Below are 14,182 nucleotides of genomic sequence, written 5' to 3' on the forward strand. Positions count from 1 at the left end.
TTGTGTGTTGGAGTGAGGATCAATTTGCATATTACTCTTTTATTAGATAGGATTGGTTGGATGTAATATAATGACAGCAGAGTTCTGTAAGGATCTTGCATAAGAGCTTCAAAACTGACCAGTTATTAGTCTGATTAACAAATAGGATGAGGTTGGTGTGAGGAAAGTCACGAGAAACTGAAAGGAAGTTTACTAAAAAAGTACTAGTCTTTTCAAAATTATTTTGGGACCCTACTAGTAGAGTTAGATTTAAGTTGAGGGCTATAGATTGAAACTGAGGAGGGAGGGCCCTTGTGGTCGGCTGTTTAGGGCAGATCCAATCAGAAAGTTAATTTCCAGCAACAATGATATTGGAAACATTTAGTAGTATATTAGTCTTCCATTCTTTTCATAGGGGTCTTGAGTATGGTAGGAATATGAAAACAAGAAGGATAAATATTGTTGGTTAAAATTTGAATAATTTGAGTGGAGTGGAAGACCTGGGACTTTATTTGATAAGGATTAAATCCAACAAGGACAGAAAAATTCTCTTCCTGGGGGATGGAGGCTGGGCATACCGACAGGCTAGTAGAAAGTGTCAGAAATATGAGAAAGACAATTACACTAAGGCCCAGCCATTACATGACTTATTTGTAACAGGTTCTTGAAAAGGAGTTAGAGGTCCTCGATGGGTTCATAAGAGTAGGTCTCAGGTTGTGGTTTCTGTGGGGACTCACAGGAAATATGTTTAATTTGACATCTGTGAACGGAACTGGCTATATCCCTAGGTGCTTTGCTGCAGTTGGGGTGCTCAGTCAGACTTGATGTGGGCCCGTCCATCTGGGCTGTAGCTGGGACTTAGGACAGTAGTCCCTCCAGGTTTTTAAATAGATCTTGTCCCCTGGTTTAACTTATTTGTCCTAGATTAACGGTGTAAGACATCAGCTGGAAGATCTGAGAAAGGCCTCTGCCGTAGGTGAGTTAAAAGGGGCTAACTTTTCACTTTTCTTTAGGACTTTGAGGTTCCTTGGCATAGCTTGGCTAGAGTCCTTTTTAGGGTTTGATTAGCTTTTTCTACCTTATTTGAGGATTGAGGTCTCCTTGATGAGTATAAGCGATAGTTGATTTCTAAGCATGAGCTAGCTGTTATATAATTTCAGCTACAAAAGAGGGTCCATTGTCACTCTGGAAGCTTCTTGGTAGTCCAAACTTAGGTAAGATTTTTCTAAGTAAGTACTTGGCTATTTTAGTAGCTTTTTGTGTTCTGGTAGGAAAGGCTTCAGTCCATCCAGTAAAAGCGTTTACAAATACTAGCAAATATTTAAATCTAGCTTTAGGGGCATCTGAGTGAAATCAATTTGCCAACCTTTCCCAGGGTATGTACCCTGGTTTGTATTGGTGCCAGGAAGGGAGGAGGAGGAAGGTAACTCGAGATTATTTTTGGACTGGACTGCATCCTTGGTTCACTTCCTGTACCGTTTTATAACGCTCTCATGTCATAACCAGCTGGGAGACAAGGATGGCAAGAACACCTCTCCTTCTGTGGGTGCCATTATGGAGCATTTTCAGGTTGGAGGTAACAAATGTTTATTATCCCTTGATATCCAGCCTGCCGGTCTCTAGAGAATCCATTCTTTCAGGCCCAAAAGATTTCCTCGGTGATGTGTAGAAGGGACCTTCTGGTTGCTGAGGGAAATCAGGGACCAGAGCTGCCTTTAGGGTGATTGAGGAAGACCATGCTGCTATATTAGCTTCCTGCTATATTATCTACCAATGTAATGCCTTTGATTATATCTGTGTTCCCTTTTGGTGGCCCTGGCAGTGTATCATTGTTATTTCTTGGGTCAGTGTTACAGTTGCCAGGAGTTCTAAATGCCTATATGGTGTTTTATTGGGGAGTTTTTAGCTGTTCAAGGTCTTCTTTCTTCCCAAATAGTAGCATGGGCCTGTAATATTAGAAACCCATACTGTGAGTCAGTGTAGATATGAACTCAGATGTTTTCCCCTAGTTGTAAGGCCTTAGTGGGTGCTATAAGTTCAGCTTTTTGGGCCGAAGTCATAGGGGGCAGACTTTTGCCTTTCTTTCTTGAAGACTGACAATGGCATACCTGCCTTTTGGACCCCATTTTGGTAAAATGATTGCCATATGTAAACTACTCTGCATCAGGTTTAGGTAAAGGTTCATCTTTTAGGTCAGGCCTGCTGGACTTGTTTAATAGTTTCTAGGCATTGGTGTGTGACCTGGTGGGCTACCCTCCTATTACCAGGAGGGTAGTAGGATTGAGAGTTTGGCAAGGCTTTAGGGTTAATTCAGGAGAGTCAAGGAAGAGAGCCTGCTATTTATTTAAGCCTTCCTCCCGGGAGCCATTGTTAAACCCTTTATTTACTTGATAGGGGGCTTGTGCTTTTAGTGGCTGTCCCTAGGTAAGTTTATCCACCTCTCCTACTAGGAGAGCAGTGGCAGCTACAGCTGGTTAACAATGTGGCCAGCCGGCTACTATAGCAGCATCCAGCGTTTTGAAAAGTAAGCTAGGAGTCCAATTTAAATTTTGGGTGGGGACTCCAAGTGTTATTTTCTGTCTTTCTGCTATATACAAAGTAACCTGTTTTTCTTTCTATGTTTAAAAAAATATGGAACGCTTCACAAATTTGGGTGTCATGCTAATCTTCTCTGTATTGTTCAAATTTTAGTATATGTGCTGCCGAAGTGAGCACAATAACCTGTTTTTTTAAATTTGGCAGCCCTAAGCAGATACACTGTGCAGTTTCACTTTTAATTTCTCAAAGGCACGTTGGCATTCAGGGGTCCAGTCTATTGGCCTTTTGTCGTCTTCTTTTAAAAGCCTTGTGTAGAGGGTTAGCAATTAGCCCCAAACCTGGTATCCACAGGTGGCAGAAGCCAGCGATTCCTAAAGATTCTCCAAGCTGTTGTTTACTTTTTGGGACTCTGAGAGCCAGTATGGCTTGCTTCCTTTGGGGTGACAAGGTCTGGGCTTCTGAGGTAAGTAGATACCCCAGATATTGGACCTCTGGAAGGTTATTTGGGCCTTTTGGGGAGATACTTTATATCCTCTATTTACGAGGAAGTTTAATACCAGGATGGAATTTTTATCTGAGTTCTCTGTGTTAGTACTAGAAATTAATATCTTCACCATATTGTGGCTCAAGAATTTCCAAACAAATGGAGACTGTCCCTAAAGCCCTGAGGGAGTACAGTCCATGAATATTGGCAAGTCTCCCTAGTTTGGGGGTTCGTCCATTCAAATGTGAACAAGTACTGGGAACAAGTACTGGGAATCAGGATGCAGAAAAAGGCATCCTTTAAATTTAATACAGCAAAGTATTTGGCTTCTCCTGGGATTTAAGGTAGTGTATGGGTTGGAACTATAGGATGTACCGGAATTACAACCTTATTTACAGCCCTTAGGTCTTTCACAAACTGGTATTTGTCATTTGGCTTTTGTACTAGGAGAAGAGGGGTATTGCCTGGGGACTGGCAGGGCCTGAGAAGCCCATGCTTTAGATATGTAATATTTAATGAGAGGGTCAATCCCTTTTATAGCCTTAGGTCTTAAAGGGTGCTGTCTTTTTTTAGGGTAGGGTGCCCCTGGTTTTGCTCCTATTGCCCTGCCCAGTATTCCTGTTTCTCATACCTCAGGACTGACTGAGAAGAGGACAGATTTTAGAACAGCCGTGGGCAAACTATGGCCCGCGGGCCGGATCCGGCCCGGTTGGCTGTTCTATCCGGCCCGCGGAGCCAAAAGAGCAGAGGGTTCTCTTGCTCTCCCCTCCGCTCCTTCACCAGCAGCAGTGTTAACATGGCAAAGTGGGGAAACACGGCCGCAGCTCCTTCTTCTGAGTGGGCGGATTTATATCCGCCCATTCAGTAGAAGGAACAACCTCTCAATCTTCCAGAGGCTCCTTGTAATGCCCACGGACGCGTCCCCCGACATCACGACATCACCCTGGGAATGCGTAGACACGTTATCGTGGTGATGTAGGGAGACACGCCCCTGGAGAGCACAGTTTCAGAGCATTAGCTAAAAAGGAGACCAACAACACTGTTCCCACTGAAGTTGATGTTTTAAAGACCAAAAACCTTTCAACCCAGTCTACATTGCCATCTACATCTACGTCCCGGGCATAATTTGGAAGTTGCACTAAAGAAAATGTTTAATTTACTGTTTACACATTTTGTTCTTTTCTATTTGTTTTAGTTTTAAATTATTTTATTATATTTAAGTTTAATTTGAAAGGCTTTTGTACCTTTCCTTTGTTAGGCAATTTTATTTTGCCTTTGCCATCTTCAATATAAGGTATGTTATTGTGCTATGATTCCTCCATTTTTTGAAGTTTCAAATTATAATAATTAGTGTTTACATTCTTCTTGTTAAAATGTTTGAAATGAATAAAACTATTGAAATAAAAAAAAAAAGACCATACCCTTTTATGTAATGATGTTTACTTTGAATTTATATTACTTCACACAAACACTCCATCCATGCTTTTGTTCCGGCCCTCCGGTCCAGTTTAAGAACCCATTGTGGCCCTCGAGTCAAAAAGTTTGCCCACCCCTGTTCTAGAACAAGCATGTCAAACTTGTGGCCCGCGGGCCGCATGCAGCCCACAACGAATATTTTTGCAGCCCGGCCAATATAATGGTATGTAAGAAACATTTTAATAAAAATTTCGTAACTTCATTTTTACAATATCGTGTTATACATTATTATTCATAACGAACTACACTGTTCGCTAATGACTGATTACTATAATCATGTTGCAATCATTTCCCTTACGAGCCTTATGCGCAGGCGCACCATTTCTCTCCACTAATACTAGCGGCAGATGTTTTAGCAGCCCATTGCCATGCCAGTCTTGTACTGACTTGTTTGGTGTGGGCAACAGGAAGTATTTCGCTTTTGGAGAACAAGAAAAATAGGTTTATTTGTATTACACTTATTAATTTGTGCAGTTAATCAGTGTCTGGTAAGTTAATGTTCAAGAAAGAATATTAATTTTTATTAAAATGTTCTATTATTTTATGTTAATGATTACTTGTTTATTTCAGCCCTTTGTATTCAGCATATCTCTACCGAAATAAACCTACTTCTATGAAGATGGAAGTGTTTGTTTTTTTGCGACCCACATAAACTTAAACCATGTTTATTTGGCCCATGTTAGCCTTTGAGTTTGACAAGCTTGTTCTAGAATATTATTTAATTTTTGGTTCAGGGTGAGAAGTTAGGTTGGCCATCAGGAGTAACAATGAGAGTTTATTATCTTCTATGGTCATTTCTAGACTAGACAAGCAGTCCCTCCATAATAAGGGAATGAAGCACCCTGGAACTACAAGAAAATTAGGACTAAAAGTGATATTCCTGAAGCAGTAGCTGAGGGGTTGAATGAAATGGTAGCGTTGAGGATGCCCATTCACCCCAGTGATCCAATAGGTTTTGGAAGAAAGAGGCCCTGGTGAGTGAGTCAGAGCAGAGCAAGCAGTCCCTGTGTCTAATAAAAATGAGTGGGCTTACCTGTCACATCAAGGGCCACCAGGAGACTCCTCTGGTGTGATGGGTTCAGATGGTCGGTGGGGGCAGTAGGAGGCCTCAGGCACCATCAGTTCTCAGGCGTTTTAAACATCATTGGTTTGGAGGCACTAAGTTCCCTTGGAAGCCTAGGACACTCACTTTTCCAAAGGCCTTTCCTCGTGCAGATGGGGCATGGTCCTGGAGGTAGTCCGTCCTGAGTTAGTGGTAGGCACTCCTTTAGGTGTCCTTCTTGTCTACAGGAATAGCATAGGATTTAAAGCTGCGGCTATCAAGTGATTATGCCTTTTGTTTCCATCTGGTGGCTTTTTGCTCTTCCTCTTCCCTGTCTTGGTTGTTAAAAACACTGAAAGCTATCTCTATCAGTTGCTCAGTGGGGGTCTGGGGTCCCAAGGCTAGTTTTTGTAACTTTCTCAAGCTGACTGGGGTTGCCTCCTAGATAAAGGCATTTCCTGAAGTGCTGGGTGTGTTAGGCCCTTAACAGACTCAAGGGGATTTTGTGTACTTTCCTAATACTTTTATTAATCATCCCGGGAAAAGGGGGGAGTTAAATCTTTTTTTTTTAAAGTAACCTTTTTTATTTTGTTATAATTAACAGGCTTAATAGTATATTTTGTCATGCCTTCTATGAGATAATTACTAGTGTACCGGTTAATAATGAGGATTTTGTAATCAAAGAAAACACAATAATTTCAAGAGAAACATCAAAAGTGCTTTATTCAAAGTAATGTCCATCGCTAGCTACACATTTCCCCCATCTTTCAGGTAATTTGTGGATACCATCCCAATAGAACTTTTCTTGTTTTGAGGCAAACCATTCAGAGACCCAATTTTCCACTTCTTCGTACGTTTTGAAGTGCTGCTCAGAAAGTGCGTGTGGCATTGATGGGAACAAGTGGTAATCTGAAGGAGCAAGGTCTGGTGCATATAGCAGGTGGGTTAATACTTCCCAGGCAAGATCTTTTAACCTGTCTTTAACTGGTGTTTTTTTTTTTTTTTTTTTTTTTTTTTTTTATTGTTTAAAGTATTACAAATAGTAGTACATATGTCTCCTTCTTTAACTGGTTTTGAAGTGTGTGATGGTACGTCATCATGAAGCAAAATTACTTTGCCGTGTCTTCTGGCACATTCTGGCCATTTCATGATCAAAGCATGGTTCAAATTGATTATTTGTTGTCGGTAGCTATCAGTATTAACAGTTTCACTTGGTTTTAGAAGCTCATAATACACCACACCTTCTTGATCCCACCAAACGTAGAGCATTGTCTTCTTTCCAAAGCTTTTTGGCCTTGCAGTCAATGTTGATGGTTGACGTGGGTCAACCCATGATTTTGTGCATTTGGGATTCTCAAAATAAATCCACTTTTCATCGCCAGTCACAATTCGATGCAAAAAAGACTTTCTTCCATGCCACTGAAGCAACATTTTACTGATGACTTTACGGTTTTCCATTTGTCTTTCATTCAGTTGATGTGACACCCATTTTCCTTCCTTTAAAATCTTTTCCATTGCTTGTAAAGGATCAAAATTGTTTGCTGAGCAACGTTTAATCTTTCTGCAAATTGTTTTTTTAGTTTGACACGCATCTTCATCCACTAATACTTGTAATTGTTGGTCTTCAAACTTTTTGGTTGACCTGGACGTTCTTTGTCTTTCACATTGAAATCATCACTTTTAAAGCGTTTAAACCAGTGTTCACAAGTATCCTGAGATGGAGCATGTTCACTATAAGCTTCCCAAAGTATTCAGCAGCACTTTTCTTCAAAATAAAGTAATGAATTAAAACTTCCCACAAATGCTCTTTTTTTTGGCACGAAATTCGACATTTTTAAGCGTAAAAATATCTATGATGTTAACACCTTCAGCAAATTTGACATATGAAGTTTTGAAGCTTGTTGTCAATACAACAAAATAGCATACATGTCAAATCGCATATACTGTATATCAACATATGTGTAACCCCATCTATTGAAAAAAATCCGCATTATTAACCACTGCACCTAGTATATAGGTCCAGTGGTCCTTTCCCTCTTTTTCTTCATCTGTCCCAGTTTGATAGACTTAATTAGGGTCCTGATCTGGGATTGCATCTCCCCCAGTCTATATATGCAATGTTGTTTTAGCATGATGACTGGCTAATTTATCAGGATAAGCCCTAGCATCTTCTATATGCACTGCTTTTCATGTACAGTGCAGCAGTGGAAGAGAACAGTCTGTAAATCACTCCATTAGGTCATGATGTTACCGATGAGTTTGCGTTCTTGTCTCCTAATATAAAAGAATTTAGTCCAGGGACACTGATAAAAGCAAAGGCATATTTATTGAGGTTCTACAGAGGGTGAAAGCACTGAGATAGGGCCTCAGGTTCTATTCCCCAAAGGTGGGGTTTAAGTCAGGGTGTCGGTTGGCTGGCTTTAAACTTTTTTGGAATACTGATGTCCGGGTATACGTTAGCAACTCAAATCGTTCTGGGATTATGCAACACTTATTATGAGATGCAGGAAGGGACTTTCCCAGCTAGTTATTGAGACTATCAAAGCTTTAAAGTTCATGAATGAGCTGTGATTGATGGCTTGGCTTTGGATTTAAAAAACAAAACAAAACAATTAGCCCTAGTCGGTTTGGCTCAGTGGATTCCAGTCAAGGGCACATACCTCAGTTGCAGGTTCCCTGGCCCTGGGCCTGATGGGTATAGGAGGCAACCAATCGAGGTATCTCTCACATTAATGTTTCTCTCTGTCTCTCCCTCTCCTTCCCACTCTCTCTACAAATCAATGGAAAAATATCCTCAGGTGAAGATTAACCAAAAAAAATTTTTAAAAAGAACACTTATAAAAAATATTTAAGCCAAAACCGGTTTGGCTCAGTGGATAGAGCGTCAGCCTGCGGACTGAAAGGTCCCAGGTTCGATTCTGGTCAAGGGCATGTACCTTGGTTGCGGGCACATCCCCAGTAGGGGGTGTGCAGGAGGCAGCTGATCGTTGTTTCTCTCTCATCGATGTTTCTAACTCTCTATCCCTCTCCCTTCCTCTCTGTAGAAAATCAATAAAATATATTTAAAAAAAATATTTAAAAGAAGTCAGGGTAGTTCTTAGACCATTGTTTTAGAATTACCTGTTGATAACTGCCATAATTCTGGCGGGGTTTAACTTTAGATAGAGCAATTTGTTCTGGTAGGGCTTGACTCGATGGTGCAATTTTGGGGAACATTTTATTCTACCTGTTTCAGTAAAGCAGTGTGATTAAACCCCTGTGTGAATTTGCTAGGATCTTTGGAAAACCAACCAAGTTTTTCTTTGCAAAGGGCCAGATCAGACATAGAAAAGGGAACATGTATCCAAATAATTTTTTTACCAGGCTTCCTGATAGATACTTCCCTCAGAGACAACATGCTAGGGTTTGGATGATTTTGAGTTCCCTTCCTGGTAGTGACAGGGCTACAAGTTAGGGTGAGTGCTAGCAGTTCTGTAGTGGAGGAGGGGTTATATGGAGCAGCTGTCCTTTGAGTGACAGCAGTGAAGTGAGCTAGGAAGCAGGCTGTTCCACCCTCTGGATGGATTCTGTTTTATCTACTAGGGACAGAAGCCAGCTTCTTGCAGGGGCTGTGAGGAAGGTGTCCTTTAATTCATCAGACATTGTGACAATTAAGGAGTATCCTAGAAGACTTCCTTAAATCCCTATCTTTGTAAAGGGCCATAAATATCTGAATATAAGGTTTTTCACTCCATTTGTCTTCATTTTTGCAAAAACAAATCTAATTGGAGAATAGTGTCATAATTCAGTGTTCCATTTACAGGTCAGACTTCCCTGTTCCTGAGATTGTATTGAGGTCTGGGGACATTACAAAAGAAAAGGATGCTTTTTTTTTTTTTTTTTTTTCTTTTGATCATCGCCCGTAAAGGTGGATCAATTGTTAAGGAGCCACCCTAGTGGGTAATCTTGGGGAATGCTGTTGGCACAGCCCATTTTGTCTCTTTTTTACCTGGTCAATACAGCTTATGACTGATTATGACTGGAAGCAGTACCAGGGGATGAAGTGTCAATTCAGTTATAAATTTTCAGATCTATAATTTAGAAGCATCAGAATAAGGCAATGACTGTGTAGATCTGATTATAATGCAATTGACAAAAAACTGCAGACTTTTTATATAATCTCTAGAACATCTACTTTAATAGTAAAAATATATGTATACAAATAGAACATAGTTATTATTTCTTTATTTGACAAAGCTTCCCATGTACTTCAAACTTATCAAATAGGCCTGATTAGTCTAAAATTTCTCTTTTGTAAGGAGAAAGAACAAACCCTTGAGGTATTCCAGGAGCACATTGGAATAACTTAAAGCTATTTCTAGGTTAAGAAAAAGTCTCCCGTTAAAACTTGAACCCTAGGAAGTTTGTCAAGCACATTTGACCAAAAACATTATATCATTATGAAATAACACTAAATTATTTATTACCCAAAGTGACAATAAAAGGTATGAACATAAATACTGGCTAGTAAAACTTTAGTTCTTAGAATGGAAAAAGATAAGCTCAAAAGTTTCAAGTTACCAATAGACTTTAGAAAACTATGTTTAGGCATATATATAATTGTTACTGAAAAGCTTACCAAAAACTTTTCATTTCAGTTACATCTATTTGTTAGTTTTTAACAACTATATGAGATTTTAAAGTCAATTATTACCCAAACCATTTTATTGACAAATTTTGTAGCAGAGAGAACTAACATGAACTAATTTTTGTAATCCCAGGTAAAACAAACATATTTCATGTTAATCACTCTAAAAGACATTAACTAAACTCGAACTAGCTTTAGTATAAAATAATTTTGTTCAGAACATATGATCCTGAAAAAAAAATATTTGGTATAGTTTTTCTTTTTTACCATACACATAAACAGTATCTATATATATAAAAGGCTAATATGCTAAATGTCCCTCCAACCATCCAAACAGTTGCTATGACATGCACTGACCACCAGGGGGTAGACGGTCAACGCAGGAGCTGCCGTGATGTGCACTGACCATTTACAAAGAAATGGCACTGCAGACCTGGCACCGACAGAGCAACACTCAGCTTCCCCCAAGTGGGACACAGGCCCCACCACCACCCCGGAGCCACAGCCCACCAAATCGCAGCCAATGCTGCCAAGACCCCATGGCACAAAATGTGGCCCACAGCCCAGCCCAGCCCAGCCCAGCCCAGAAATGGTCTTTGTGGGCCCAGCTAATGACATCATGTAGCAACACCTGGCTTCCTCTCCCTAGTGACTAGCCTCCTTGCAGTTTCTTCAGCCCAGGAACACGACTTGCTTTATACCAGGTGCAAACATTTTATACTTTAACCAAATGTCTGTGAAGTGTTTTCCCATGCCTCATTCATTTGATCCTCACAGAAGTCCTGGAGTAGGTAGATAGGAGACTCAGTGGAATCCTATTTTATTTTCTTTAGCTGGAAAATGGAGATTTAGAAAGTTTAGAAACTTGACCCAACTGAAAAGAAGAGATGGTGGATCTTGAAAATGACTTCAGGTTTTCTCACTGTGCAGAATATAGTCAAACACTGCTGCAGTTAAATATTTTACCTTTTGTTCTCACTGCGTGATCTACAATAATAATGTGCTTCATGTTGATATTTACTGCTGTGTTGCTGACAATTATCTGAAAGAGAAGTTGGGGTGCTTTACTGGGCTGGAAAAAGTTTAGCTACATCAGAAAGCAGGTCTAATTAAGTAACTTCATTCTATATATATAAAAGGCTAAGTTGACTCACGTATGTGCCATACTGAACCGCGTCCAGCACGGCCAGGGGTGATCCTGAGGACAGGCAGTGAAGAATTAAAAAAGACAGACAAGAAAATACAGTTGGGGCTAGGTAGGATCACTGTGCCTGGATGAGGAAACAATGACACAGCCTGTAAGCCGAAGCTTTATTTTATAGTCAGATCACACAAAGCAAAACAAGGGGAGTGGTCAAAACATTTATAATTTTCTTGCAAGTTTCAAATCTATTTCGTTACTCAAGCCTTGTTTTGGCAGCACTTGCTGCACCTCCCACAGCTCATTAGCTACCTAGGAACAAGGGAGGACTATAAGGTCAAGCTTAATTGTGCTGGAGGCCTCTGCCCTCCAAACTGGGACTTGTATGTGGCTCTGCCACAGGTCAGTCTGAGGCTTTACCCTATTGCCACTCCCTACACCATACACATAAAGCTTTCACTGGCTCCAATCGCACACATGTGTTTCAATCTGTCATTGTTGATTGTAAATTTGGTTGACACTTCTATTATAGAGAAAGGGAGAATAATGATATTAAAATACTTATTCTAATTAATTTCCTTTCAATGTGCACGAATCTGTGTACCGGGCCACTAGTTACTAATAATTGTGAGGAAGACAAGATTTTTTATTTGTCCTTGACAATTTTAAAGAGTCTGGAGAAGAGTGAGGGGAGATATTAAGCTTTGGTGACTTCAGCTGTTATTTTTTAAAGTGGCTTTTTTTCCCCCCTTTCAATTACCTTATCCTTGTTTACACTCCTAATTACCCAACAGGAAAATCTGTTGAGACTCTCAAAGCTTTAAAAGTCATGAATGAACTATAGAAGCAAATATAGTGTCACCCCCAGTTCAAGGAATTACATATGTAACATCCCAAAGAGTTGTTTATATGGGAGAAAGCTAAACCAGTGACAGAAGATAAGAAATACCATGACAAGAATGAAGCTGTCAAAATCAGTGTAATAAATGTTCCAGATAGAGGACTAGCAGTTATAGTATGAAGCACAATAGTAGCATTTTGGGGGAGCCTAATTAATATACCATGAACCAGGTAAAGGAAGTCAGGTCCCTAATAGATACATGTTCTATGGACATGTTTACCCTGTGTTCTGAGGGTGGCCTTACCAATGATCTTGGAAGTAGATGCCCTGAGGATGGATTTAGTCTGCTCAGATAGGGGACTGAACTCCATACTTGCAAAATGAGGGGGAGAGAAAAGGTCAGGGATCATCAGGTCCTGACTCACTGGACCCCATCACCCAGGTGTCACCTGAAGACGGTCAAGTGGGCAGGTTACTCTGTATCCAGGGGATAGGCTTACCTTCTATCACAGGGTTGATGAGGCACGTTTTCATGAAATACTTATTTTGCAGTTGACATGCAAGTTTCCACCACACCAATGATGAGAAGTGACAGGAAAGGTGAATTAGAGAGAGAGAGTAAAGAGAAAAAAATTCCAGGTCCCATCTGGGTCACCAAAGAATGCCACAGGACAGGGACCAGACCCAGAGCAGGTCTGCCTCAGGCTGCCCAGCAGTGTGTGGGTTTTTTACTTTGTGCAGGAAAGATTTCACAATATGAGTCCAGGTGATTTTAAAGTACATTTATTAAAGCTGGGGACAGTGAAACAAGGGAAGGGCTTAGGATAGAAGAAGCAACAGGAGAGAGCCTAGGTGGTGTTCTGTTTTGGCTCCCTAGGAGCCCTATAGGAAAGAAGTGGGCCACACTGGGCTGCATGGACTCACTGAGAAGTAAGAGTCACAGTGACAGACATATGAGCCAAGGCGGGGCTGCTTTTAACTAACTGAAAGGCTTAGGATAGAAGAAGCAACAGGAGAGAGCCTAGGCAGTGCTCTACTTTGGCTCTCTAGAAATGTTATAAGGAAGAAGTGGGCCACACTGAGCTGCTGTCAGCTCACTGAAAGTTAGAGAAAAGGGACCTTGGACACAGGTGCAGGGGATTAGTCCAGGACAAGCTGCTGCTGCCCATTGTTCCCCTGGTTGGAAGTCTAATGGGGACCCTTAGAATTTAGGAGAAAAGAGTAAAGAAGCATGCTCCAGAGAGAGATCCAGCGCTGGCATCCTTTGCCTGGAGGGTTTTTATCTCCCTTATGCAGGGCAGCGGGTGGTGGGGAGGGTGTGGAAGGTGGGAGGATCTTCGGGGAGGTCACAGGGAAGAGTTTCAGCAGAATATTCATCAGCTTTCCAGGTGAGCTCTTTAATATGCTGATGCATCAAAATGAGTGTGCTGGGGAGTTTGGGATTATTCTTTGGTCAGCTTTACTGCTTTGCCATCTGGGGTATGTCTGACTCTAATTGTGGTGTTTTTATTTATTTATTTATTTATTTATTTATTGTTATTTGTTCCCCTGACCTCATCTGTCCTTGGGTTTTGCTGGCACAAATGGCATTAATTGGGTCTCTGTTATCTATCTCCTTGACTAGGGCAATTTAGCTATTTATTCTGTACTTAAGGCGGAGAGGTATAAACCATTTGCTCTCAAGTGTTTTTTTGCTAAGAAAAATGAGGTCTTGTGATTAACTGGCTGATTATTTGGCCTTATTTAATTATTTTATCTCCATTTTCTGATTTCACTCACCTAGGAATTTTCCTAGATTCTTACTCTCCTGCCTCAGTTATTAGTTGTCTTCCTATAGTTTAATCAAAAAGTTGTTTTCAACTTGGCTTTATGACTATTGAGAAAAACGTTTGCTCTAATGTGTTATGTAACCTTTAAAAGAATGGTAAAGAACTAAAATTCCCAGGAATGGCTCGGCCTTGTGGGTCGAGAGAGTGAAACTGAGGTGGGTGACTGGTTTGGGACAACTGGGTTTTATGAGGGGATGCATGGTAGCCCTGGCCAGGCACCGAGGT

At 40.7% G+C, this 14,182-nt stretch overlaps 1 protein-coding gene across 2 annotated transcripts in view; it reads left to right on the top strand.

Annotated features, from left to right (window-relative positions):
- Positions 1-1,472: 1,472 nt before the first annotated feature.
- The window catches only part of LOC308253456 (NXPE family member 3-like), a 62,176-nt gene continuing 49,466 nt past the window's right edge, over positions 1,473-14,182 (top strand). The window contains exon 1 of one of the 2 annotated variants that reach the window (XM_080678983.1): positions 1,473-1,555. In XM_080678983.1, coding sequence (XP_080535109.1) covers positions 1,499-1,555 — 57 coding nt within the window. In that variant the 5' untranslated portion in view covers positions 1,473-1,498. The remainder of the gene's footprint in view (positions 1,556-14,182) is intronic. The other variant, XM_080678981.1, reaches the window with a different exon arrangement.

Source organism: Plecotus auritus (genome assembly GCF_963455305.1).
Source record: "Plecotus auritus genome assembly, chromosome: 7".
NCBI classification, from domain to species: Eukaryota; Metazoa; Chordata; class Mammalia; order Chiroptera; family Vespertilionidae; genus Plecotus; species Plecotus auritus.